At 57.0% G+C, this 26616-nt stretch overlaps 1 protein-coding gene across 5 annotated transcripts; it reads right to left on the bottom strand.

Annotated features, from left to right (window-relative positions):
- Positions 1-1674: 1674 nt before the first annotated feature.
- Tcf3 (transcription factor 3) lies at positions 1675-25808 on the bottom strand. 5 transcript variants are annotated; one of them, XM_032907740.1, is made up of 19 exons: positions 25480-25808; positions 23100-23253; positions 20289-20361; positions 14240-14313; positions 13959-14037; positions 13262-13329; positions 12684-12816; positions 12046-12098; positions 10657-10759; positions 10431-10588; positions 10206-10335; positions 9854-9912; positions 9685-9763; positions 8962-9035; positions 8391-8549; positions 8188-8314; positions 5879-6011; positions 5467-5702; positions 1675-2351 (listed from the first exon to the last, which is right to left on the bottom strand). In XM_032907740.1, the coding sequence occupies exons 2-19, from the start codon at positions 23172-23174 to the stop codon at positions 2209-2211; spliced, it is 1956 nt and encodes a 651-aa protein (XP_032763631.1). In that variant the 5' UTR covers positions 23175-23253; positions 25480-25808; the 3' UTR covers positions 1675-2208. The 5 variants fall into 5 exon arrangements, with proteins under 5 accessions (XP_032763631.1, XP_032763647.1, XP_032763640.1 ...); XM_032907756.1 differs by having other exon boundaries at positions 8391-8546; XM_032907749.1 differs by having other exon boundaries at positions 12046-12095.
- Between the last annotated feature and the right edge of the window lie 808 nt (positions 25809-26616).

Here is a 26616-nt window from a genome sequence, read left to right as displayed (position 1 = left end):
CCTCTGTCTCAGAGCCGTGGCTAGGAGCACTGACCGCTTGTTCATGCAGTATTTGGTTTCCAGCACCCACATGGCAGCTCCCAGCAACTTGTAACTCCATTTCTGGGAGATCTGGTGCCCTCTTCTGGCACGAGAGTGTGCACACACATGGAACACAGATACATATACAGACCAAACACCCCATGTACTTCAAAAAGCTGGGAATGGTGGCCATGTGTTTAACACTAGAACCTGGGAGACTGACAGAGCTGAGTTTAATATCAGCCTTGACAGCATCACAAGCTGCTGGCCCACACAGCACAGTATTAACTACAACAACACCACCGAGGGCCTTAGTGGCAAGGTGCCTGAGGACTCACTTTGTAAACAGATGTAGCCAGGCACTTCTGAAACTCTAGCTCAGGGAGATGGAGACTGTGTTACAGAGGGGCCATGGACCCCAGGGCTTCACACATTTATGCCAGGCGACCCCAAATGAACTATGTCAGCCCATCTCTTTAGCCGTGCAGCTGGTGACAGAGATGGCTCAATGAACCTTCTGGGACACAGGCACTCAACAGCCACTTGGACCCAGGACAGGTCAATTGCTTCTAGATATCCCCAAAGCCCAGAAGTCTGGATGGGCCCGCACTCTCCTGCCTGTTTGCCACCGAAGCAGGGACACAGCAGGGTGGCCTCATGTCCAGTCTAGCTGTTCCTTCCACAGCTTCCAGAAGTGCCAGCCAGGACCCCCAAGCCAAAGTGGAGAACAGATTGTCTGCCATCATGAGGTGTTATCATGGTTCCCAACAAAATCTCCCGCACTGGAGATTCTTGGGGTTTTCAGGGACTGTAGCTTGTGGGAAGAGGTCAGCATGGAGCAGGAATAAACAGGGCTGTGGTGGGTCCTGGTGGCATCACCATTACTCTACCCAGAGACTAGGATACCACTGGGATCTGAAACATGGCTGACAATACTTGGGAGGGGCCAGTCCACAGATCTGACCATAGAAGGTAGCTGTGGGAGCACAGACACCGTGATGAGTGGGCTGACCCAGCTGGAATTAACTCTCCCATGCAGCTGGGCACACCCCTGGGGGAGATTCTTGCCTGGACCCACCCTAAACCCCGGGCCACACCTTCGGTGGCAGCCCACATAAGAGGGCATGGAAGGAGGAAGCTTTTGCTTTTTGCCTGCTTGCCCTCACGCTCGCTGGCAGGCTCACCTACCCTGCTGCTGAGGCGCGCCCTCGCTGGTGTCAGAGCCCTGTTCTTCAGGGTTCCAATGTAGACTGGAGACCAGCATGCCCTGGGAATCCTTCAGGGCTCCAGCACTGATCGGGAGTGCTGGGACAGTAAATAAATAGGGGATTCTAGGAGACAGTTGCTGTTGGGAATACCCTTACCCACATATACATATTCACTCTAGTAACTGTTTCTTTATAGGCCCCTACTGCAGGACACCCAAGTATTCAGAACCACGAGGAAAAAGGGGTTAAGTTTAAGCCCGGGGAGGGGGGCAACTAGACAGCCCATTTCACATGAGAGGCAGAGGCCCTGGGTTCATGTGTATGGGAGGGGGAAGGGCATGAGGCATCAGGACCTTGTGCCGGGCCTCAGGTGACCCTCAGATCAACACTGGGTCTTTTGAATGCTACTTTAATAACCTTGTAGACCATGAAATATGACGCTGAGTTCTAGAAACAGAAACAGACATGAGACTTTTATACAAAAATTTGTTGCTTACAAAACATACGGAAAAGAAAGTTAAGGGAAAAAAAAAAGACACGGAAGGCCTCGTTCTTGCTAACTTTTGTCTACATTAAAAAAAAATCTGAAAACTAATGTTCCTTTATTCTCCTTTTAAAAAACGAAAAATGCTTAGGCACAATGTGCTGTGGCTCTGAACTAGAAGCCAGTTCCAGGCCGCCCTTGCCAGGGCGCGGTCCGACTCTTCCGTCTGACATAGTTAAGGCATCTTTTTTCCTTTCTGATAAGTGGGCATGCTGCTTTGTTTCCAGTTCCCGCTAATCGAGAGGAGGAGCCGCCCTTCAGCTTGGTTACTGGGCCAAGACAGGTGGGCTGCTCCGTGCCAACTCCCCCAGGCCCTGAAGTGTCCCCAGAGCCCTCTGCCCATGCCTCGATGGAGATGTCTCATCCAGGACCATCCTGGGTGCACCCCGGGCAGAGATGTGGTGGTCCCTGGTCCAACGAAGACCCCGTGACGGCTCACAGGTGCCCGGCTGGGTTGTGGGCCTCACCCAGGCCCGGGTGGGCGGCTGACAGCGCCAGCTGCGGATCCCCGACCACGCCAGATACCTTCTCCTCCTCCCGCCGCTTCAAGCAGGCTGCTTTGGGGTTCAGGTTGCGTTCTGGGGGAGTGGGGAAGGAGAGAGCAGTGGGAGACGGTCCTCGGGTGGGGACAGAGAGGGGTAGGACTGTGCCGTGGCCACCCTGGCCAGCAGCAGCAGAGGATGGAACAGACCGGGGCGGGCGCAGCCTACCTCGCACCTGCTGCTCCAGGCCCAGGATAACCTGCACCGCCTGCTGCAGGATCAGCAGCTTGGTCTGCGCCTTATCCGACTTGAGGTGCAGCTGGCACATGCGGCCCAGCTCCCGGAAGGCCTCGTTAATGTCCCGCACGCGCACCCGCTCCCGAGCGTTATTGGCCATGCGCCTCTCCCGGTCCCTCAGGTCCTTCTCCTCCAGGGACAGCACCTCATCTGTACTGCTGGGTCACAGCACCGGGCCTCCGTCAGTAGGGGCCGAGCCACTGCGTGCCACATGTAATGTGTGAGGGTAGAATTAGGGTGTCATGGGTGACGTGGTGGTGTGTCATGGGTGACGTGGTGGCGGTGGCGTGGCTGTTGTGGTAGTGTCACAGTGCTGTCATGGGTGTCAGCCAATGTGCATGATGAGTGACAGGAGCTCTGCAGTGCGCACAACTGTGCCTTGTGCAGGTGACACACCCCAATGGGCCTCTGTATGTGTGTCCTCAGACCATGTCTCCGGGAGGCCAGGTGGTCACTCTGGGAAGGAGGATGGCCTCACTGTCCCCCAGCATGTGTAGAGGGAAACAGTTTTACAGGGCAGTGTGGCCTCAGTTTCCCTGCTGACTACTCTCTTGCTGACCCTAGTTTTGTGCTGTCTCATGGCTCAGGTACTAGGTTCAGGGCTGTGCTGCCCTGCGAGGCAGAAGCTAAGCTTTGACCCTGCTCATGGCAGCAAACAGCACTGGGGCCTGAGCCCTGCACCCCAGAGCCAGTCACCCTAGCTGGGCCAGGAGCACTGACTCCTAGACTCAGGGATCTGACTATGTCCTCTACTGTGGACAACCATGACAATGGTTCCAGATGACCAAACCCAAGGGTAATACTGTCCCTGTCCGTGGTCTCAGGCTGACCCTGGCTGTGAGGCCTAGCACCATGCCCTACTCATGCTCCTGCCCCCGAACCTATCAGACCCTGCTGGGTGGCGGCCCCAGACCTCAGGACAAGCGCACAGACCAAACTGCATGTGGGCACCAAAGGCTATGTGCCCAGAGGACCTTTTCCTTTCCCTGCATGGCCTCATGGGACTAAGGTCACAGTGCGGTCGGCCCTGTCCACAGGGCGGCAGGTGCGAGGTGAGGGGTGGTGGGTGGCAAGCAAAGGCAGGGGACAGCCAGGGTAAAGGGGATAGCATGAAAGACAGACAGCAGGTAGACAGACTTAGGAGACACGGGTAGGCCACACACGGCCATCAGAGACCTTGGAGTCAAGGGGACAGTGGCGACTGTGCAGATCCCACCATGCTGTAGGAGAGAAAGGGTTAGCGGCAGGCGGGCAGGCCAGGGCGAGCGAGCGAGCGCAGGTTAAGGAAGCGGCGGGTAGAGCTGTTGTCCTCCCTCCTCAGCCCTGGGGCAGGTGGGTCAACACCACCCTGGATGGGGCAGTTAGGGGGCTGAGGGACGGTGGGGGCTGAGAAGCTCACAGTGATGGCAGCTCAGATACTAGCTAGCCCCTCTGGGTGCTGGGCTAGGGTGGGGGTCACTGGCCCCTCACAGCCAGGCTCTGGGCTGAGGCTGGGGACGGGGACAGTCTTGGCTGAAGTCATTAGGCCAGTGAGGCTCGTTTGGCAGAGTCCAGGCATGTCAGAGGCAGCCTTCAGGGTCAGCAAGGTGGGAGATGAGTCAGTCAGCGTGGGCCAGTAGGTGTGAAGGACGGTCAGGGAAGAGTGTGGATGGGGACAGTCAGTGTGGGGACAGTGAGTGTGGGGACAGTCTGGGTGGGACAGAGTGTGGATGGGGACAGTCTGTGGGTGAGGAAAGTCAGTGTGCAGACAGTGAGTGTGGTGGGGACAGTGAGTGTAGTGGGGACAGTGAGTGTGGGTGAGGAAAGTCAGTGTGCAGACAGTGAGTGTGGGCGGGGACAGTGAGTGTGGGGACGGGGACAGTGTGTGGGGGGACAGTGAGTGTGGGTGGGGACAGTGAGTGTGGGGCGGGGACAGGTGTGTGGTGGGGACAGTGAGTGTGGGTGGGGACAGTGAGTGTGGGCGGGGACAGTGTGTGGTGGGGACAGTGAGTGTGGGTGGGGACAGTGAGTATGGATGGGGACAGTGATGGGTGGGGACAGTGAGTGTGGTGGGGACAGGACAGTGAGTGTGGGTGGGGACAGTGAGTGTGGTGGGGACAGTGAGTGTGGGTGGGGACAGTGAGTGTGGGTGGGGACAGTGAGTGTGGGTGAGGAAAGTCAGTGTGCAGACAGTGTGTGGTGGGGACAGTGAGTATGGATGGGGACAGTGAGTGTGGTGGGAACAGTGAGTGTGGGGACAGTGAGTATGGATGGGGACAGTGGTGTGGTGGGGACAGTGAGGTGTGGTGGGGACAGTGGTGTGGGTGGGGACAGTGGTGTGGGGTGAGGGAAAGTCAGTGTGCAGACAGTGTGTGGTGGGGACAGTGAGTGTGGTGGGGAGAGTGTGGTGGGGACAGTGAGTGTGCAGACAGTGAGTGTGGGGGGGACAGTGGTGTGGGCGGGGACAGTGAGGTGGGGCGGGGACAGTGAGGTGTGGGGGGACAGTGAGTGTGGGTGGGGACAGTGAGTATGGATGGGGACAGTGAGTGTGGGTGGTGGGGGACAGTGAGTATGGATGGGGACAGTGAGTGTGGATGGGGACATGAGTGTGGGTGGGACAGTGACTGCGGTGGGGACAGTGAGTGTGGTGGGGACAGTGAGTGTGGATGGGGACAGTGTGGGTGGGGACAGTGAGTGTGGTGGGGACAGTGAGTGTGGGTGGGGACATGGTCAGTGTAAGGCAGGACTGGTCATTAAGGCCATAGTATGGCAAAACCGGGCAGGCACAGTCAGTGTGGGGAGCAGTAAGTGCGGGCACCTTCTGTCTGGAGGAGGGAGGCAGACTGGTGGGTAAGGGGTGGTCACTGTGCTCTGGCTTGGGCAGCAGGGAAGGAGCATGGCATCACGGAGGCGCGGGGCGCGGCCGCCCACTGACCTCGCACCTGCTGCTCCAGGCTGAGGATGACGGCCACGGCCTGGTGCAGGATGAGCAGTTTGGTCTGCGGCTTCTCAGTGCTGAGGTGCAGCTGGCACATGCGGCCGAGCTCCTTAAAGGCCTCATTGATGTCGCGGACACGCAGGCGCTCGCGGGCGTTATTGGCCACCCGGCGCTCCTTCTCCCGCTCGGCCTTCTGCTCTGGGGGGAGAAGGTCGTCCTCGTCCTCGTCTGGGCTATGGGGGAGGGGAGCCAGGGGCCAGAGGGAGACAGTGAGGGGTGATGTGGTGGCCTGCAGGACCTCCCGGGGTCTGTGTGCATATGGTGTGTGTGTGTGTGTGTGTGTGTGTGTGTGTGTGTGTGTGTAGCATGTGATGTGCACGTGTGTGGCCCAAGGGAAGGGGTTTGGCACCTGGTACGCGTGCGTGGGACCTTCAGGTCCTTTTTGTCTTCCTCAGCATCTGCCACTGATGCGACCTCCTCGTCCTCTTTCTCCTCCCGCTTGATCTCACTGGCGCCTGCAGTCACGCCTGCCCTCCCGAGTCCTGAAACAAGCCAGGGGTGAGGGGCGGCAGCTCCGTTTGTGAGGACATAAATAAAAGACGAAATAGAAAACAAGGCAGCAGGATGGCTGGCTCCCCCGGCACAAGCTGAGTCCCTGTGCTCAGTTCCCACTGAGGTTCCCGCCTGACACTGAATTATACGCGACCTCCTCACAGGACCACACTGGACACAAAGGAACCTGCACTATTCGAAAATGGCAAATTCACAAGTTTTAAAAGTGGGGAAAGGGCTGTTCATTGGTAGCACATGCCTTTAATCCTAGCTCTCGGAAGGCAGAAACAGGTGGATCTCTAAGTTCAAGTCCAGCCTGGTTCAGAACAGCCAGGGATACACAGAGAAACCCTGTCCCAGAAAGTGTTAGCAGTGGGAGGAGCGAACCCTGCTAGAACCCTGGGGCAGAAGATGAGTTTTCTGTATGGTACAAGAAGAACATATCTGTCACACCAGCAGTTGGAGGCTGAAGTAAGAGTTGTGAGTTCAAGACCAGCCTGTTGTACACAGTGAGGTTGTCTAAAAATCTAAAAGTCAGGGCTGGAGATGGCTCAGTGGTTAAGAGCACAGACTGGGGTTGGGGATTTAGCTCAGTGGTAGAGCGCTTGCCTAGGAAGCGCAAGGCCCTGGGTTCGGTCCCAGCTCCGAAAAAAAAAAAAAAAAAAAAAAAAGAGCACAGACTGCTCTTCCAGGGGTCCTGAGTTCAATTCCCAGCAACCACATGGTGGCTCACAATGAGCTCTGTAATGAGATCTGATGCCCTCTTCTGGTGTGTCTGAGGACAGCTACAGTGTACTCACATACATGAAATAAATAAATCTTTAAAAAACCTAAAAATCATAAACTTGGTTGGCGGCACATGCATCAACCCAGGACTTGGGAGGCAAAGGTCAGAGACCAGAAATTCAAGGTCATCTCAAAGCCAGCCTGGGCTACCTGAGAAAGTGTGTTAAACAACAAAAACAAGAAATGCCCACACAATGTCCATGATGAACATGGAGATACAACAGGCAAAGTGAAGTGTGGATCCAGTATGGGGACGAAGGGCTGAGGGGACTTGCGTAAGCATTCACAGCTGACACCACGTGGGACTGGGTTTCCTCTGTGGATGTCATCCCTAGTCTCACCCATGCTAAGTCCCCCTAATACTGCCAGTGTTCTCCCTACGGACCAGGAGTCACCTATGAATTCTGAGGCGGAAATTCCTGCCCTGCCCTCTGCTGGCAAAATGTTCCCCAAAGCCCGCAGGGCCTCTTGCACACAGGCGGGCGGGCTGTCATAGCCTCCCTATTTCACCCTCTTGGTCTCCTACCCGGCTCCCTTGCTTCCCCTCGGCACCGGCACCACGGGCCTTCGCACAGGCTGAGCCTCCTTGCTGGAGGCCGCTGTGTGTCAGCTCCCAGGTTCAGCAGCAGTACCACCCTCTCTAGGTCACCCTGCCCTATTTCCCTTGCACATGTGCTGGGCCTGCACAGCTACACCCTGCTGGCCCTGACATCCCTACCACTGCTGGCAGACCTACGGGAACCCTGCCTGTCCTAAGCCACTGTCTGAGAAGCAAGCACTCCCACTTTGCCGGGATCCTGGGCACGGTCTGCCCTGTGCCTCGGTGTCCTCCAAACAAATCAGAACAGTCCGAAGACAGCAGACTATAGTGAGGATCGGGGCGACAGTCAGTCTACCTGATGGCTCTTGGTCCTTTGGCAGCAAGCGACAGTGTGTGCACATGCACACAGATTCCCATCGAGGCTGGCTGCCAGCCCCAAGGGTCCTCCTGCCTCTGGCTTCTCAGTGACAGTTCCACACACAGGCCACCACGCCCTGCCTTTTGTGTGGATCACGAGGTATAAACTCAGGCCATCACACTCATGAGAGAAGCACCGACCTCGGCTCCCCAACTTCGGCTTTCAGTTTTGAGGCAGGGGCTCCAGTGAACCTGGGTCTTCCCAGCTGCAGCTTGCTGACCTGTGAGCCAGCCTGTCCCTGCCCACTCAGCACGCATGTCCGGACACACACGTGTTCTTTACACAGACTCTAGGGCCTCCAGTTCAAGTCCTCGGCTTCAGCAGACTGTCATCCCCCAGCCCCGAGGGACACTAATTCTGTCCTCCCCCTGTGTGATTAGGACTGGCAAAGGTCTTCAGCTCCCTGCTGGCTGGGACTTACCACTAAAGGAGTCGGGTGGCCTCTGTGAGAGGTCAGGGAGGGAGCTGGGCTGGCTGGGAAGGCTGGCATGGTTATGCAAAAGACTGGCACCACTTGTGAGGCCATCCTCAGGGTGGCTTCCGCTGACCTATGGAAGAGAATGACATGTCCGGGTGGCTGGAGTCCCTAAGTACCACCCATCCCTGACCCAGGCCGATACTCACCAGGCCTGCATGCCGCCCGCCCAGTGACATGGGGCCCGCAAAGCTTGTGGTCAGCGTGCTGTGGCCAGGCAGCAGTCCATGGAGCTCGCTTGCAGTGCCGACGGCGTGACTGCGGAGGACGTGGATGGCCTCGTCCAAGCGATCTTCCATTTTACTCTGCTGTGAGGGCGGCAGGGCAGGCACTGAGGGGCACGCACACAGATGTGCACATCTGCATTGTCATTTGCTTCACACACTCTGTGGCCTGCTCAAACTGGTGATCCCCTTGCCTTGCTCTTGAAGACCCTTCAACTGCTCCTCAGCCTCCTGCCTCCACCTCCCAAGCGCAGAGATGACAGGCAGATGTCATCGGAAGCAGTTTCTGCAGTGCCAGTGAAGGGACCCAGGGTGTGGCACACAGCCCAGCAGCAGCCTCTCATCCCTGCCCCTCCTTCAATCCTGTGCTCTTGTGTTTGGAAGCCACCCTGACACAGACACTCAGTGCATTTCTCCCCCAGGACGGATCCATGTTGAGGTGGTGGTGAGACTGAGTGGTGCTTGATGCCCTGGCCAGCAGGGAGGGGACACTCACCAGGCCATGGAGACCCGCATCGTAGTTGGGGGATAAGGCACTGGGCGCTCCTGCCCGGGGCCACTGTGATGTCCCTGGAGAAGGAAAGGCAGGAGTGGGAAGGTGGGTGGGCAGTGGGGACAGTGGGGACAGGGAGGACAGGGACGACAGGGAGGACAGCTTACTCACAGATGGATGTCCTCAGCGGTGTCTGACATGGCCCAAACAGACACTGCTCAGTCTTAGAAACTCTCTATCTCCTGACTGAACACCACTCCTGAGCCTCGAGCTCCAGCCCTGACACATCTAGCTTGCAGGGGCACAGCAGGGGCCAAGGGCGGTTTCTCTCTGTCCCTCCCTGCCTGGGCTCACTGCTCCAAACTTAAGCTCCAGAGAGGACCAGATAGGCCAAGATGAGGACTCCTGTGGGACTTGCTCTGTGATCAGGCTGGCCTCAAACTCAGAGAGATCCATCTGTCCATGCCTCCCAAGAACTGGGATCACAGTCCTGGGCCCCACACCAGGCAGAGCAGGTTAATGTCAACCTCAACCTCCCAGGCCTTCTAGAGGCCTCCAGGTCCCTGGCTCCTCACTGATGGCCCAGCAATACCCACCATGGAAAGCATGGAGAGCATGGAGAGCATGCCTCACCAGACCCAAGCCTGGGCCCAGCACCTGGCCAGGCCTGTAGACTGGGGACAGCGCTAAGGTCGCACACGGAGACCATGCCCACCCCTCACGCACCTGGCAGGCCCTGGGGCGAACCCACAGGCGTTGAGGGGCTGGGCGAGAAATTATTGCTGGAGTGATCCGGGGAGTAGATCTGCAGTGGTGCGGACAGAGAGATGGGCAATCAGGGCCACGGCGAGGCTACCAGAAGCCCCCCACTGCCGCTACCCAGGTCCCTACTCACGGAGGCCAGTGCCTTCCCAAGGGCATCCCCTGAGCTGCTGGCTGTAGTCCCTCGGGTGCCTGTGTGGGAGAGAAGCCAGTCTTGTGGTGTGCACCTCCGTGCCTGTTCCACCTCACCTATCCTCTCAAGTGACTTGCCTAACGCTGACACCTGCCTCCCAGGTCAACAAGGCTACCTCTCTGCCTCAGTTTACCCCAGAATGAAGTGGAAAACCTTGTACCCAGGCCAAGCTGGCTCAGGGACTGACCATGCCCTCTGGCTCCAGGGCCCAGCGACTGACCCTTTTCCATGGAGCTCTGATGCCTGCTGCGTGGATCCCACCCAGCCCAGCAAACCCCCAGTGTAGCCTCACCTAAGAGGCTGTCGGCCCCGCTCACGGGTGGCGTGTGGCCAGAAGTCCCACTGTAAGTGCCAGGGGCAGCTGAGAAGCTGGATACAGCTGGGAGCGTGCCATTGACCTCAGACCCATGCAGCTGGTAGCCCTGAGGGGACAATTAGACAAAGGCAGGTAGGGTTGAGGTTTGGCAGGACAAGGCAAGTGTTAGCTTCCCCCAGGTCCCCCAACCATGGCACCTACCATGCGATCCTGCTGCTGGAGGCCCCCAAAGGCACCACTGCCCACGGAACTGCTGCCCGGTGCAAGTGGCAGGGGGGCCGAGCCATCACCTAGCATGGGCCCAAAGCCCACCTGGCCAGGGGGACTCCAGAGCTCCGCTGAGGGGTGCAGGCTGCCGTCTGTGTAGAGGGCGGTTATGAGACAAGAGACCCCGGCCCTGCACAGCCCCCCAGGGAGCCCCACACACCTGCCACGTAGAAGGGGGAGGGGTAAGCGCTGCTGGGGGTCTTGGCGGAGGGGTAGGCTGTGGCGTCCCTGCTGTAGTTATCACCTGAGCTGGGTGGATACACCTGCAGTGGGAGGGGACAGTCAGGCCAATGGCGGGTACAGGTGCTGCTTCCCTGCCCAGCCCTGCCCAGGCCCTGCAATCTGAGTGCTGGAGACCTGACTTCCCTCCACTGTCTCTTAGATGCTTCTTCTGCCTCTCCAGAACACCTCGGCCTGCCTCATATAGCGAACTTCTAGTAAATCCTCAAAGCCCCACCTCTGGGGTTCAGCTCTATTGTTCCTTGTTTAGCAGTTACCAGTGCTGGAAACATCCTCCTGGCACACAGGACCCTGGGCCAGAGACAGAATCCCGGCATAGCATCTGCCTGGTTCCCCCACAGCAGAGAGGGCACAGAAGGGACCACTGCATTGACCTGACCAGCTAGCATTGGCTGGTGACAGCTTGAAGAAAGAGTGGGGGTCTGCCACCAATGTCTGCCCTAGCACAGGACTCCAGAGGGGATCGGCTGCTCATGCCTGCCCTGGCATAGCACTTTGGAAGGGATCGGCTGCTCATGTCTGCTTTGGCAGAGGAACAGATAGCAAGTCTGAGCTGGCTACAGGGCTGACTCCCACTTAGCTTAAGTGGGTTCTCTTGGCCACAGCTTCTGATCTCAGCTTTGTTCCCCACACCATATGCATATTTCTGGATAGCTTTGGTCAATGCCCCCCATGGTCCACCCTAGTTCTGATGTCAAAGGAAACTGCAGGGTTCTGGAGTCACAGAGGAAGCAGGCAAGCTTTTATATATTTCTGACTCTCCTGCCGTACCTCCCAAATGTTGGGGGAGGCAGCCAGGTTGGAGAATCCAGCATAACGCCTTTCTTAACGTGATTAAATCACAGGCGCATGGCGCCGTGAACCACTGAAGGCCAGCCACCATCTGCTGGGGTGGGCAACTCGCCAACTGCCAAGCCAGTAGGCGGAGACCCTTACAGCGTTGGCAGATGGGTGTGGCTTAGGACTAGGCAGGGCCTGGTTACCCCAGCACACAGGGCTCCAGCCAGCCCCACCTTAGAGGAGAGGAGGAAGAGGAGGAGGAGGAAGAAGAGGAGGAGAAGGAAGAGGAGGAGGAGGAGAAGGAGGAGGAGGAGGAGGAGGAGGAGGAGGACGACGACGACGACGACGGTGGGACCTGAGAAAGGGCCTCCCTGGGGAAGGGGAGGTGCAGCACACACTCAATTCACACACATTTGGCTGCAGCAGCCCTGAGCTCAGAGTCTGCTCACCCTCAAGATGTGGCCACAGCTTCTGGATGGGCAACCCAGGAAGCCACAGCAGCTAAAGGCTCTAGGACTGTTCCACTCACCGAGGAAGGAAGACCAGGCGGAACCTTCCGGACCTTCTTGGGCTGAGTATCTGCTGGGAGCAAGAGAGGAGAGGAAGGTCTGGCCACTGCCCTCTCCACATGCCCTCACGTGGCTCCTACCACGCTGGGGTCAGGTCTCAGGGGTGCCATGTCCCTGATACTTGAGGGGCCTCATTAATGCAGCCACTAAAAACCTGTTTTCTGCCAGCACCAGGGAGGCAGGGCCACACAGAAAGACCTTGTCCCAAATATCAAACATCTGAAAACCCAGGGTCCCGCCCACTGGGACACCGAGATGCAAGAAAACATCTTGGGGCGGGAGGGCTGCACAGAAGAACTTGGGGGTAGGGGAGGCAAGCAGCCAGCCTGGCAGTCCCAGGCCAGTGTGCCCCACAAGTCCAGTGCTACAGCCCCGGGGCCAGCATGTCCCGTTGGCACAGATCCGTCCACCCAATGTGCGGTGGCCCTCACTGCAAGTGATCCCAGCTGATGTCCCCTTAGGGGAGAGCACCCCTGTAGCCACTGAGGTGAGCAGCACCCACTTTGGCCTGGGATACAGGTCTTTCTCCTGCTCATGGCATCAGTCTCTACCACAACTGCCCCTCCGGCGACTCCATGTCCCCAGCCCTCTCACTCACCCAGGCCACCATCTGCAGCTCTCCGCCGAGGGTTGCTGGGGAATGAGGTGTAATACTGGGAGCTGCTCTTGACGCCCGATGGGGACAGTGGCCCGGGACTGCTGAGGCCCAGCTCACCTGGCAGGAAGCCAGCCTGAGAAATGGGGACACCAGGGAGCTGAAGCTCATGGAGGAAGACCCCATGGTGCCAGCTGTGGAAATCACTGGCACAGGGCGGGCGGGGCCCACAAGCCTCACTGGTGCATAGCCCGAGAGACGCCCTCTTAACCACCCTTGCTCGACTTCATGGCCACAATCACACAGAGATCGAGTCCACCCTGGGGCCTTGTCTGCAGGGAACCCCTGTAAGCAGCCGGGTCAAGGCTTTGAGAACCATATCCCATGCTCTGCCCAGCTCTGCTCCTCCCGTGGGTTAAGCCTATTTGGGGACTTCAGAGGTGATACGAATGAACGTGGCCATCCTTGGTGCACAGCTTGGTCCCAGCTGGTACTTAAAAACTGCAGTTCCCCTGGCACAGTCTGGGCCTTAAGGGTCACTGTGGAAGTCAGGCTAGCTCTGCCCTTCTGCCTCAGTTTACCTGACTCAGGGCGCCAACACTGGTGTCTCTCCCGAAGGTGGCATAGGCATTCCGTTCACTGCCCTTGCCTGCAGAGGACAGAGAAAGTCTCACGAAAGCCCAGGAGCGTCCCTCGGACAGTGGGGGTCACACATGGGGGGGGGCTCTGGCAGAGCCCCCAGCCTGTGCAGACCCAGCTGCCCTGTCCCTTAACCCCTGAGCCAACCTCCAGCCCTCAGGGTTTCATGTAGCCCAGGCTAGCCTTGAACTTGCCACCCTCCTGCCCAAGTGCCTGGATGCTGAAGGCTGCTGACCCTGCCATCCCTCAGTGTCATCACAGGGTCTGCCCTGGGGATCGGGTTGACAGGCTAGAACGGACGCAGCTGGACTCTATGGGAACTGCCCTGTGGGAGAGGCGGGAAAAGGAAGCCCAAAGGAGAACATGTAGCCCACAACTGCAGAGGCCACTTTAGGCCACAGTGGAAGGAGCCAGGGTCAGCGCTATCCAGTTCCGGACTCTCGAGCAGAACCAACTTTCTCGAGTTATAACCGCCTTTGTACTTATCAGGCCTGGTGACCCACTGCCTGGTGACTGGTCCCCACAGTGCCCAGGGACACAGACACTGCTAATAAGCATCTACATGGCAAACAGCCTCGGACACACCGCTGTCAGGATGGCTGGTGCTCTCCGGGATTCCCACAGGGTGTCCACACTTACCTCCAAGCCCGGCTCCTAGGAACGTGGAAGGCGGCAGGCTGCTGTGGGAGTCACTGAAGTGGGCACCTTCACTGTATGCCTGGGGGAGACAGGCGGGGTGAGAGGTGTAGGCGCTGTGCACACCACACACACTGTGCACACCACACTACACCGTGCACTGCACTACAGGCTAAGCCCTATAAGCTCTCACCGTGGCTGAGCACAACTGTCCCCAAGGGTAACCACAAGTCGTCTCCTCACCTCCTGCCCAGGAAAGAAGACCCAGGGCCCAGGCGTCTTACCCGGCTAGGGTCAAAGGAAGAACTGTTCTGGTCACTGTTGCCCCAAGAGCCTGAGCTGGGTCGGTCCTCCAGTCCTGCAGAGGCAGAGAGAGAGAAGTCTGGCTCAGTTCGATTCCTCCTTCCCCTGGACATGCCCAACAGCAGTATGGCCAGACTCCTCCATCCTGCACAGCCTGGGATTCTGTCCCCACGAAGGCAACTGCAGCTCAGTAACGTGACCACCCACTGCTTCTCTCTCCTGGCAGACTCCTACTCACCTGTCAAAACCTCAGCTACTGTGCCCACTTTTAGGCCCACGGCCCAGCCTCTTGCTCAGACCTATGTCTGATCATCCAAGGCTGAGCATGAGTCAGAAATGGTCAGCAAAGGCTCATAGGGCCTCAAAGACTTCAGAAGTAGGGTCTCCTGGTACAGCACCCACGGGGGAAGCCGTGGGTGAGGCAGAGACGGTTAGATGTGGGCAGAGGCACAGCTGGCTGGGGCTCTTGCAGCCCCAGAGGAAGGTGGATAGTTTACTGCAGTATGGCAGGGGTTAACCAGCCTGGAGACTAGAGGACCTTGTCCTGAGGGGCGGGGTAAGGCAGGGCTAGGCCCTTATCTCCCCCAACACTCCTCACAGGCTGCTAACGGCTTCTACTCCAGAATATTCTTCTCCACCTGCAGTAACACATTCCCGACCCCAGAGGGGCTCCCACCCGTGCCCTCCCACTCTGCACCCCAAGTCCCCATGTCCCCCACTGCCACACCAGAAACTCCCAAACCTTAAGAGACTTTAGTGTCAGCCTTTGTGTGCATCTTTCCCTCCTTAGAGAATCGTGCTTAATTGCAGTCGAATTTGCATAATTGTGCATATTAATCGCCCAGCCTCATGAATATTCACCCCCTAATTACACCTTCCTATTTCTTGATAAAGTTCCAGTGTGTAGGCAGAGGGGGGCTGGGATACAGCCCTGGGGGCTTTGAGGAACCCCTCCAGCATCAGGTGCAGTCTGTGGGTGTCTATACCCCCAATTTTCTAGCTGTCCACTAGGGTTTACGGTGAGGTTCAGGAGGGCGGGTGCCAGCACCCACACTGGCTGCAGACCTCAGGGGCACTCAGGGCACTTTAAAAGCCCAGACCCAACATGATGGTCATGGCTGGCCCGTGTGGCCCTGCACTTGGCAAACACTGTCCCCCCCCACCCCCACAGCCTGGTAATACGGAGGATTCCACAAGACCCCAGGACCCTCTAGCACAAGCCCTTTTCCATTCTATAAATAACAAAATTCAGGAGACCCCCTCCCCCACCCCATTAATACAGTTATTAAAATCACCCCACTGATAAATTATGCATCTTAATAACCCCAGCATGAATATTCATAGCAGTTCACTGAGCACTAATTAAAACATTCTAATAGAAGACGTTGATGTCAGACTCCTTTGCACACTCTTTCCCTCTCTTAATCTTTTCCTGTCCCTCAAGGTGAAGCACTAAGGGGAAGTGGGGAAGAAACAGGCACCTCCTGGGAAAGAGGCACAGGGTTCACTCCTAGCCAGAGCTTGGCTCAATCAAGCCCAGCCAACTTTAGGGGAGGCCCACAGGCCCATGACTGAAGCGCTGTTCTTTTGATGGGATTGTTGGCTCTTTGGCGCACGGCTTGTTTTTATAAATCAAGTTCGACTGGCACCGAGCTGTTCCTGTGCTAGCTATGGCTACACTATGGATAACCCTACGTGTTTATACACTCATTATCAGGTCCACTGTGGACAGAATCAGCTGCCCGGTGTGGAGCAAACTGTGGGAGCCCAGCACGAGAACACTATGTAGTATGGGAAGAACTCGGGGTGGCCCTGCACCATCCCCACAAGTCTCAGGGACATCAGCTCATAGCAGCAGCTCTGCCTGAGCCTTCCACTCAGCCACCCACCCCCAAGCCCCACTTCTCCTCACTCCCCGCCCATCAACAGGGACAATGTCAGCCACTTGCAGCCAGTGTTAGGTCGCATCCATCCAAAGTCCAGTAGGCCATGCCAAGCCTGAAGACAAAGCTCTCAAACAAAACCTGCTGTCTGTCGCACGAGCTCCTCCCAGGAATACTGAGGTCAAAAGCAAGTTTGAGACCAGCCTGGTCTTCACAACACATCTCAAGAACCCACAATGAACCAAGCGAGAAGCTGACATATGCCTCAGCAGAGAGCAGCACATCCAGGTCTACCCATGAGCCCCAACCCCAGCTCCCACTGGGGGATTCTGGGTGGGGGCTCCACCCCTGACCACACCCAAGGCCTCCCTGGGGATGGGTGAGGCTCCACCCCTGGCTGTGTAAGCATCCGCTCTGACCTCAGTGAAATCTTGGGCTGGGGGGCGGGACTAGCAGGTTTGCGGCCCTGGGCTCCGTCCTAGCTCACGCTCCCCCATCAAATCAAAAAGATTATCGACCATTTGGATTTTAAAGCCCAGGAGAGAAAGATAAGAACTTTAAGAAGAGGAATCGAGATGAAAGTAGAGAGGAGTCGATGGCCAACATCGATTCTCCAAGGAGCAGACTCCAGAGTGCGAGATCAATACACACACAGGAGATGGAGCCAAGGACAAAGGCAGAGGTGGCAAGCAGCCTTACAGACAGACAGACAGACAGCTAGCTCCCCTAGCCCAGGCTGGCCTGGAACTCACGACCATTCCTGCCTCCTCCTGAGATGACCAGCTCACACTCCACACTGGGCTTGAGTGGGTTTTTCCCTTCTCCTAAATAACAGTGGCCAAGTGGAGGGCACGGGCACAGCCCTTGAGTAGCTGCGGCTGATCCTCAGGCTGGCCGGCTCCGCTCGGGTTGTTTGAGGAGACGACATGTAGGGCAGGTTCAGGGTAAGGCAAGGGTGAGGTGCACAGGGTTGACTGGTCAGCCAGATCAGGGCATGCTGGTAACTGAGGGGCAGCGTGCGGGAAACAGAGCTAAGTGTGGGCACTGAGGAGATGGCCCGGTTGGGAAATGTTTGCCAGCACAGCATGAGCACCTGGGTTTGAGCACCCAAGAAGCCAGGCACAGTGCTACAGACACGTGAGACCCCAACACTAGGAAGGCGGAGACAGACCGCTCCCTGGGGCCCGCAGGCTGGCCAGCTTAGCTGGACAGGTGAATGCAGATGGAGAGACAGACTTTGATTCAAAAAACACAGTACAGAGTGATTAAAGAAGACACCACTGTCAATTTCCAGTGTATACACACCCACGCACACGAACACACAGACACAAGCACACTGACACACAATCACACATCTAGACACAATCAGACTTTCATGCACACAGACACATAAAGTCACACATAGACACAATCACGCTGACAGACACGCACACACATGTGCACACACAGAACAACATGATGGTCACAGAAAGAAAAGTCACCAAGACACCGGGTGACAGAGGCACAAAAACAGCAGCGCTGACTCTGCTCAGGGTCACCTGGGAAGAGACATCTCAAATGAGAGATCCCTGCTTAGCCTGGCCCGTGGAGTGGTCCTTGAACTGCTATTACAGAGAGGCCCCTGGAGCCCCTGCAGCCCCTGCAGCCCCTGCAGCCCCAGGCTGAGCTGCTATGGGGAGCAACAGGAGGGCAGGAAGGGTTTACTGCAGCACACTAGGACACTCTAGGACTCACTGTGACACTTGTCAGCCGTGTGGTTTGTGACAGGGTCTATGTGGCCCAGGCTGGAACTCAGAGATCCATCTGTCTGCCCAGTGTCGGGATTAAAGGTGTAGCCACCGTGACTGGCAGCAACTGAGTTCTTGCCTTCCATGCTGGGGGTTCTTGACTCAGTCCTCAGTGACCAAATAAAACAAAACAAATCTGAACCAAACCCCACTGGGCCAGACAGTTGACCCAGAGGATAACAGCACAGGCCCCAGGATCAGCTCCCAGCACCTACGTGCAGATGCAGGGGATCTGATACTCTCTTCTGGTCACTGTGGGTACCAGGCATGCATGTGGGGCACAAAGTAAGAGAAACAATCAACCCCCCTACACGGCTGCTTAGAGAAGGAGCTCTGAGGCGTTTCTGGGCCCCACCCCGTCCCCCCAACCTTCTGCAAGCCATTTCTGTTGCCTGACTCAGCGTCCCCTGCTCTGTCACTTGTTACCCGCCCTGCTCCAGAGATGAGAATACTAGTGAAGCCTTCCTATGTAAAGTGTGAGTGCAAACCAACAGGGGTGGGGTATGGGGCAACCCCTATTCAGCAAGAAGTAACCAGAAGTTTCAGCCTCCTGGTGGGGTAACCTCACTCATGTCCCGTATCTGTGCGATCATACCGAGAGTCTTACATCACTCTGGAAGCATGGAACTCCCGTGTAGACCAGGCTGGCCTCTGCCTCCCCAGTGCTGAGATGAAGGTCTACACCCGCACCTGGCCCGAGATGATCTTTTAAAGTTGATCAGAGCCGGGTAGCGGTAGTGCAAGCCTTTAACCCCAGGCACTCGGGAGGCGGAGGCAGGTGGATCTCTGTGAGTTCCGGGACAGCCAGGGCTACACAGAGAGACCCTGTCTCAAAAAGATGAAATAATTAAAGTGATTTCATAGGACTGGCAGCCTGGACGTCTCCAGGGAACCTTCTCCAGCTCCCTGAGGCTCCTGTATCACAAGATGGCTTCACCTGGGGGCGGTGGTGAGGTCAGGGGATTGGAGCCCCTCCTGCAAGCCAACCTGTGTCACACACGATAGGTGGCCATGGGTTGAGAGGCGGGGCTTGTCTACAGTGTGGTGACGGGCACGTGGGTGTTGAGGGGGAGCCTGCACGAGTTTTTGCCCCTTTCAAGAGGCTCAGGAGAGATTCGAAATGAAAGGTTATCATGAAGAAATGCAGGAGGGCCCAAGCTGAGGAGGAAGCTCACAGAGAGTGGCGGGCCTCTGAGCACCGAGTCTGCCGTCCTTGGTTCTATGTGGGACTGCCCCACATTGGCAGGACCCAGCCATGCTGTGAGACAGGGCCTGGGAGACCCGCTCTGCATCCCCTCCTGTATGTGCCCTGATCACCAAAAATGGGGTGAACATCCTTTCTGCAACTCAGGTTGGCAGAAGTGAAGTCCGCCTCCGACAAGACAGAGCTCTAGATGTACAACCTCCTGAACTAAACCAATGTGAGGGGCAGCCAACAGGGTCCCTGTGACAAGCCACACAACCCCAAGGCAAAAGGGCCACATGCTAGGCTTCTCAGGACTGGACATGGGTCTAGTGCCCAGGGTCCAAGGTGTGGATGAAGGTGGGTCTGGAGTAAGACAGGCTAGACAGAAGCCCATCGGTGACTCTGCCAGGCCAGGCTTGTGGGGAGAGGCCTGTGAGGCTGCGCCATCCCCCAGGAGCTACCCCAGGCTCCCACACAGGTGTTGACAAGATACGCGCAAAATGACACACGGTGACAATGTCTGGAGGACAGCTGCTATGAACAGGGCGGCACTCTCCACCTGCCTCCCAGTAGCTAGTGACCTGACTGTACCCCCGGTTGCAGCAGGAAGCCTGGGCATTATGGACTGGGGTGCTTCCGGGGTGACTGGAGCCTCTGGGGGTTTCCAGGCCTCCAGAAGAGCACAGATGGCCCTCTGCCACTTCCTCAGGCCAAGGGGAAGACAGCTCCGGCAGTGACTGAGGGCCCTGCTTCTGGGTAGGGTAAGCAAGAATGACCCACACCAGCCTCCCACAAATGTCCGTCACACGGGAGCCTTGCTGAGTAACAAACATGCCGGCCTACAGCCCGCTTCATCTCCCCATCCGTATCAGGTTGTCTACGACCTGCTTCTCTTTCAAGATCTTAGCTGTCCTGGGCAAGCCAGACTGAGCCATGTTCATACCGAGTGTCTTATTTGTTCAAATTGCAATTACTGGGGGAGGCCAGGCTGCAGCCTGGGCTGCACAGTTGGAACAGACAAAGCGCAGAGGCCGGGGTTCCGGTCAGTACAGCTCAATGGGTTCTAAAACAACCACGCTCTGGTGGGGCTGTGTGAGGAACTGTCCGGAGTCACCCAGCAGACAGATCTCATCACAGTCCCCATGAACAAACCCCCAGTACCCCTCAGTCCTACCTGAGCCTGCGAACTGGGTTCCAGCTAGGGAGGCGGGCCGGCCCTTGCCATTGGCCACAGGTAGCGGGAACATCTGTAGGGCAAAGAAGAGACAGGCGTATAGAGGCAGGGCTGTGAGCAGTCCGGGGTCTGGCTGAGCCATAGCCTAGGTTTCCTGGAGTTAGGCTGGGACGGGTCTGTGGGCATGGATAGGGTAACCCCAGCTGTAGGACAAGTCTAGAGGGAGACTGAAGCTCAAATGTCCAGACCTCTGGGGCTGTAGCTAAGGAAGAGTGACAGCAACCCACCTGCTAGAGCGTGGCTTACAACTGGTTTTGGTGAGTGCAGCCTTGAGTGTCACTTGTGTTTGGAGACCCTGGCTGACCTGGAAATTGTTATGTAGCCTAGCCCGGTCTCAAACTCACAAGGACCCACCTGCTTCTGCTTCCTGAGTGCTGGGGTTACAAGTGTGTGGCCATTTTGTTCCTTGAGACACCATCTCTCGCTGGCCTGAAGCCCCAGCCATTCTCCCCAGTGCTGGCTTATGGGTGGGTGCCGCCTTTGTGCCTCCCTTGCACACGGGCTGCTGGGCTTGAACTTAGACCCCAGCACTCTACCCAGAGTCATCTCCCTGCCCTGCCCCTGTTTCTGAGATGGACATTCTGTAGTCTAGGCTGGCCTTAAATTTACGATCCTCCTGCCTCAGCCTCACAGGGATATGCCACAAGGCCTGAAGGTGACATGATTTCTCCTATCCCAGCTGAACTACAAAAAAAAATGTTTCTGCTCAACAGGTGGTCGGGAGAGAATCCCAGGGCAGGGCAGCCTCCTGAAAAGCCAGCATCCCTAGGGATTCAGACATCCCTGACTGTCACCCCAGCACTTGGGAACTGGAGATAGGCTAAGCTCGTCAGTGGCTACATACATAGGTAGGTAGAGGGCACAGGAGACCCTGTCTCAAACAAACAAACAATAAGAAGGGACGGAAGCACTGGGTGGCAGAGCTGGGTACCGTGAGGGTCTTGAGGGAGCCTCTGCTCACAGGACCTTGAACCCCCACATCCACTCCCACCTGCCCAGTGCAAAGTCTCTTCATGCTAAACACTCAGAGGCACAGACAGACAGACCACACACACCAGCCAACTCCCAACCACAGAGGGCCAGGTTTCCCGTGTGTGGGGCCTAAGGACTGAAGGGGTGGGAAGGCCCCACACTGACCACATTATCCCCTAAGTCATCCCCTAGACAACTAAGGCAGTGACAGTGTAGCCCCACAGCCAGGACATGTGTGGGTCTGGGGCCAGCTCTGTCTCAGATGCTAAGACGGGGACCAGAGAGACCGCTCTGAGGTTAACAGGCTGCTGCTGTCCCAGAGGCCAGGATGAAGTTCCCAGGAGCCACATGACTGCTCACAACTCTCTCTAACTCCAGTCCCAGAGTGTCTGATGCCCTCTTCTGACCCCCAGGGTATCCTGCATAAACACGGTACACAGGCCTGTCTCTACAACGCTCAGCAGAAGGATTTAGGGGATCCAGACCAGCCTGGGCTTTATGAGATGCTAGGTCAAAAACAAAATAAACACGCAACCCTCCACTAACCAGAGTCTGCCTCCCTCCTGGCTACATGAGCCCTATGCAGGAGACTCCCTCTCGGCTTTGCTCTTAGATTTTCATGTATGCCACAGGATGCCCTCTCTCGATCTAAACCAGGGGAGACCCTGGGCCCTGACGACTGCAGAAGTGGTGGCCCAGAGGCTCAGGGTGCTCCCATGGGTCCAACGGACTGAGCTGCACCCCCAAGCTGCTGTGTTCCGGGCCACTAGGCCGTGACCTGACAGTTTAACAACAAGACCCAGCAGGCCAGGCCTCTGCCGGTTCAGCCTGGGGCAACCAGGGGCGACAGGGGAAAAGAGGCCTTCAGACTCTCACGGAGTGGCTGTCCCCAGAGCTGCATTTCCACAGGGTGGCTGGGGCTGTTTCAGTGTGGGCAAGCTTGTTTTTGGTAGAATTCTGTGGCCTGCGGCCTTTGTGGGGATGGGTAGGGGAGTTTAGACCGAAGTCAGCCTAGGAGCTTTTCCGGGTGCAATGGTACTTCTGGGGGTGGGGCCGAGATGTCAAGAAAACAGAGTTTAGGAAAACATGCTGGTTTTTGAAGGACAGGTCCACTGCCCCGCCCCCCAAGGGTGCCTACTGCACAGATGGGTGAACTGAGGGTCCTAGGCTGTGGAGATGGCCACCAGGAGGCTCTGGTTTCTCCAGCTCATTACTGGGTGTTTCTGTGCTCTGTGACTGTTGTCAGCCAACAATCTCTCTGGGCATTTACATAGCTGGAGAGGCCGGCTACCACAGAAGGGCAGGAACACAGCCACAGCGGCCCCGTATGCTAATGCAGCAGGCTGCTGAGCACTCAGACTGAGAGGAGGGGGTTGGTGGCTTCCTTCTTCTCTAAGGTCCCCAGCATGGGCCAGAGCAGCCTAGGACTTCATTCTTAGCACCTGTAACTCCGATGGTCACTTTCCTAACTCAAGGCCACCGGGACTGGTGGGAACTCACAGGCACATGAGGCTTCTACAGTGAACACGCCAGGGAGCGACTAGAACTCTGAACAGACGGTCCCTCTCTCTCTGGGCTTAGTTCTCCCCACACGAAGCTGCAGGTGGGACCCTTTCTTTGGTGGGCGTCACCAGGCCCATGGTAGGGGGCTCCATTCCCTTTGAGATTCCTCCTACTCTTGCGAGCTGGGGACTTTGCTCCTACTGGTAGACACCCCTGCTTCCGCTCTATCTTCAGCGTGGGAGCAGGGATAGCACTGTGGGGTAGGGGCTGGCTCACCATACTGAAGTCCAGGAGGTCACTCAGTTCTTTGTCCGAGCCAACAGGTGCCATTCTCTGAGACTGGTTCATCATCCAGCCAGGGCAGCAGGTGTCGGAACTGGGGTGCGTTCCCCAGGCCTAGAGGCAGCCCTGTGTAGTGACACCAGGGGACGGGAGGGGAGAGACAGAGGGGACTAAGAGCATGGACAAGCGGGCATTAGAGGAGAGGCCCTGGGGTCTATGGGGCCCTGGAAGGAGGGTGGAGCCTGGGTTTTGGGGTGATCATCTGTAGATCCTTCTTAAGAGCAAATGGATAACTGGAACAGCGGAGAGAAGGGGTATGTTTATGAAGTCTCCCAATCAGGGGCCCACCGGGGTGTCAGGTTGCACATTTTAAAGCAGAGGTGGGGGGCGGTCTGTGGGCCCTGTCTAGGAGGGAAGGAATGGCCCAGCTCTGCCTTCTCCAAATGAACTCCGTGGAAACTTCCTATGCAGCGGCTGACACAGAACACCCAAGACCATGGTCAACCCCAAAATCAAAGCAAAACAGACTCTGAATTTCAAGACTCCAGTAGGTGGAAGAGGCCTGGGGCCACAACTTCCCTCTCTCACCCCTAAACCCAACCTCATTCAGAAAAGTTAAAAAAAAAAAAAAAAAAAAAAAAACAAAACAAAACCAAGTGGGCTGTCTTATTGTCACGATGTATCCGGGAATTATTCAAGTCAAGTTTGAAAACATCCTTTTACCAACATCACCCTGGTGGGGAGGGGGAGGTCCCCAAGACTCGGGATTCCCCTCAAGTCCCAGGGGCTCTGCTCCACCAACGGGGGAGGGGATCCACCTGCCAGGCCCAATTCCACCCACCCCAGGGAATAGTGAGAGGCCAGCACACAGTTAGAACGTTAACTTTTTTTCCAGTGTTCCCCAGAAAGGAGAGCAGCAGGGATCTGGGAACCCACAGGCTTGGGAAGAAGGTTCTGGTGCTGAGGGAAGACCCATGTCCAGAAGCTCAGGAACCACAACTCTTTTGTTTGTCAACTCAGACACAGGGTGTGAAACAGGCACCTAGAGCACCCCGCCCTCGCTGTTTCTTGTCTTTTTTTTTTTTTTTTCTTCATCCTTTTTGGAGGACGTGTGAAACTGACTCTTTTTTTTTTTTTTTTTCTTCTAAGTTGTACGAAACCACACTTCTTTTTGTGGGGTATTTGAAACCGATTTTTCTGGGTAACCCCAGGAGAGGTGAAACAGTGCTCCGAGTGGGGGCGGGTGCCACAAACACTTTGGGGAGGGGAGGGGAGGAATGGGACAACCTGAGACTTCTTGGATTGGGGGGTAGGGAGGCAGAATTGCAGACAACCCTTCCTTCTCCTCCCTCCCCCATTCCAGCAGCCAGTGCGGGAGGAAGAAGGCTGGAAGTTCTGAGGCCACCACCGTGTCCCAAACCTTGAGCTGTGCCGCGCCCCACATTAACACAGAGCAGATGTTCCCGTCTCGGGGTCCCTGTGTCTCCCCTCCTTCTCTGTACCCAGAGATCCCTTTCTTGTAGCAAACAAAGGCCTTGCTCTCTTTTCCTCCAAACTCCAGCTTAAATTGGGAGGGGGCGCATCCTTAAGTGTGTATGTGTGGAGGGGGATGTTTCTTCCAAGATCTCCAGGAGTTGGAGAACCCCAAGTTAATGAGGTGAAGAGATTAGGCTCGTACTTCCTTCCAAACTCCAGCTCCGATGGAGGGTTGAAGATCCCCGCTGGCTGGGGGTGGGTGGGAAAGGGACACCTCCCCAAATCCCCAACAAGAGTTAGGGAACCCTAGGTTGTGGAGTGCGGGATAATCCTCACCCTTCCAAACTCCACTATGATCAGGGTACATGGGTGGAGGTGGGTGGTAAGGGGACACCTCCCCTTAAGATAACCACGAGTTGGGGAACCACTAGCTAATGGAATGAGGGGATGGCCCTCTCTCTTCCCTCCAAACTCCACCTCCGATCAGGACCCCGTCTCTGAGGTTAAATGGAAAGGGAACACCTCCCCGAAGATCCCCACGAGTTGGAGAAGCCCTATCTGATGAAGTTGGGTGACCGTCCAAAGAGAGCCGTCACAAAAGAGGCCTGGGCAAAGTTTGCTCCCAAGTGCGCGCGTCCCCTCCACGTCACCCCCCTCTCCAGGCGCGCAAAGTTGAAGACAGAGAACAATGCGCCGCCGGGCCCGGGGCCCTGTGCAAGGGGGACGCGTGCACCCTCCCCGGGGGGCTCACCCCAGCCCCAGCCTCCCCACGGACCCGAGAGAGACCCGGAGGCAACTTTTTTTCTCATGCACTAAGCAGAGAAGGGGGGGTCCCCACCGCGCGCGCGTCCCCGTGAGCCCCACGCGCGTGCCCGGGTCCCCTCCGCGTGCGCTCACCTGCTGGGCGGGGGCATGCACCGGGTGCACCGGGGGTCCCTGCTGCCCACCGCCCTCGGGGACCCCGGGGACAAAAGGGTGGCGGGCGCGTCCCCGAGGGTCGCGCGTGGGCGGCAGGAGCGCGCAGGGCTCGGGGTCGCGCGTCCTTCCTCCTCCCCACTCGCGTTCGCGTCGCCTGGCCTCTCTCAAGCGTCTCTCAGAGGAGGCCCCGCGGGAAGGGACCGTAGCAGAGGCGGCGGCGCGCGGCGGTGGCCCGCGGTGGCCCGCTACGCCCGCAGCCGCCGGCGCTGCCTCATCTTCCTGCGGCGGGAGACATGTTCCGCCCCCCCACCCCGCCCCGCGCCGCCCGCGGAAGCCACGCCCCCAGGAGGCCACTCCCACCATCGCCGAAAGCCACCTCCCCTAAGTCGCTCCAGCCGCGCCCCGACCGGATGCACTCCACGGATCCCTCCACTACCCTTTTGGAGGCGACAGTAACATACACCACCTCACAACAGTCACTATTAAGACACCCACAAAGATTACCATGATACCAAGAATCAACCAGTATCTAATACTAAAGTACTTCCGGCAGAGATATTATCTAGCAAACCGAGGTAAAGCCTTAGGGACTATTTTCCTACGCGGCGGTATACACGTACTGAGCGAAGCGTCCGTGACGCAAGCGGGAAGGACCATAAGATTGAAAGATAAGGACCACTAAAATAACCAATGGGAAGACCGGAAGGTTTGATTGGCAGTACCTCTAATCACTCATTGTGAAGTATCGTCTGCATTCCCGCCCTACAGCAGAGGCGGGATTCTCAGAGCAAGAGGCCGCGAGAAACTCGACGGGAAGGCGGTGGGAGGGCGGGGTTTGAGATTTTATTTTCGGGTTCTTATGCCCGCCGGCGCCGCCACGTCAAGTGGGTTCTATTTGAGTTTCTAGGATGGGCCCTGGACATTATGTGTTCCGAGCGGGTAAATCAAAGTCAGGATGGGATATCAGATCCTTAATGAGAGGCTAGGAAACTATGGGTCATTCTCTTTAGTGCTGAAGGACCCCCCACATTGGTCAACTTTTCCGTCTTTTGAAAATAGATGTTCCGTGATCCGTATAATAAAAGATGCCGGGTTGTGGTGGCACAAGTCCTTAATC

This window comes from Rattus rattus, chromosome 1 (assembly GCF_011064425.1).
Source record: "Rattus rattus isolate New Zealand chromosome 1, Rrattus_CSIRO_v1, whole genome shotgun sequence".
Lineage (NCBI taxonomy): Eukaryota > Metazoa > Chordata > Mammalia > Rodentia > Muridae > Rattus > Rattus rattus.
This window is presented reverse-complemented; position numbering and strand designations above follow the sequence as displayed.

Bases quoted from the DNA above. Each gene is read 5' to 3' on its own strand.
- Tcf3 (XM_032907740.1), bottom strand. From the start codon at position 23,174: ATGATGAACCAGTCTCAGAGAATGGCACCTGTTGGCTCGGACAAAGAA. The intron at 8,315-8,390 runs GTGAGTATCGGC...TCTCTTCCATAG, and splicing joins GCGGGCGGCATGCAGGCCTG to GTCAGCGGAAGCCACCCTGA. The intron at 6,012-8,187 runs GTAAGTCCCAGC...GGCTTGTTTCAG, and splicing joins GCCACCCGACTCCTTTAGTG to GACTCGGGAGGGCAGGCGTG.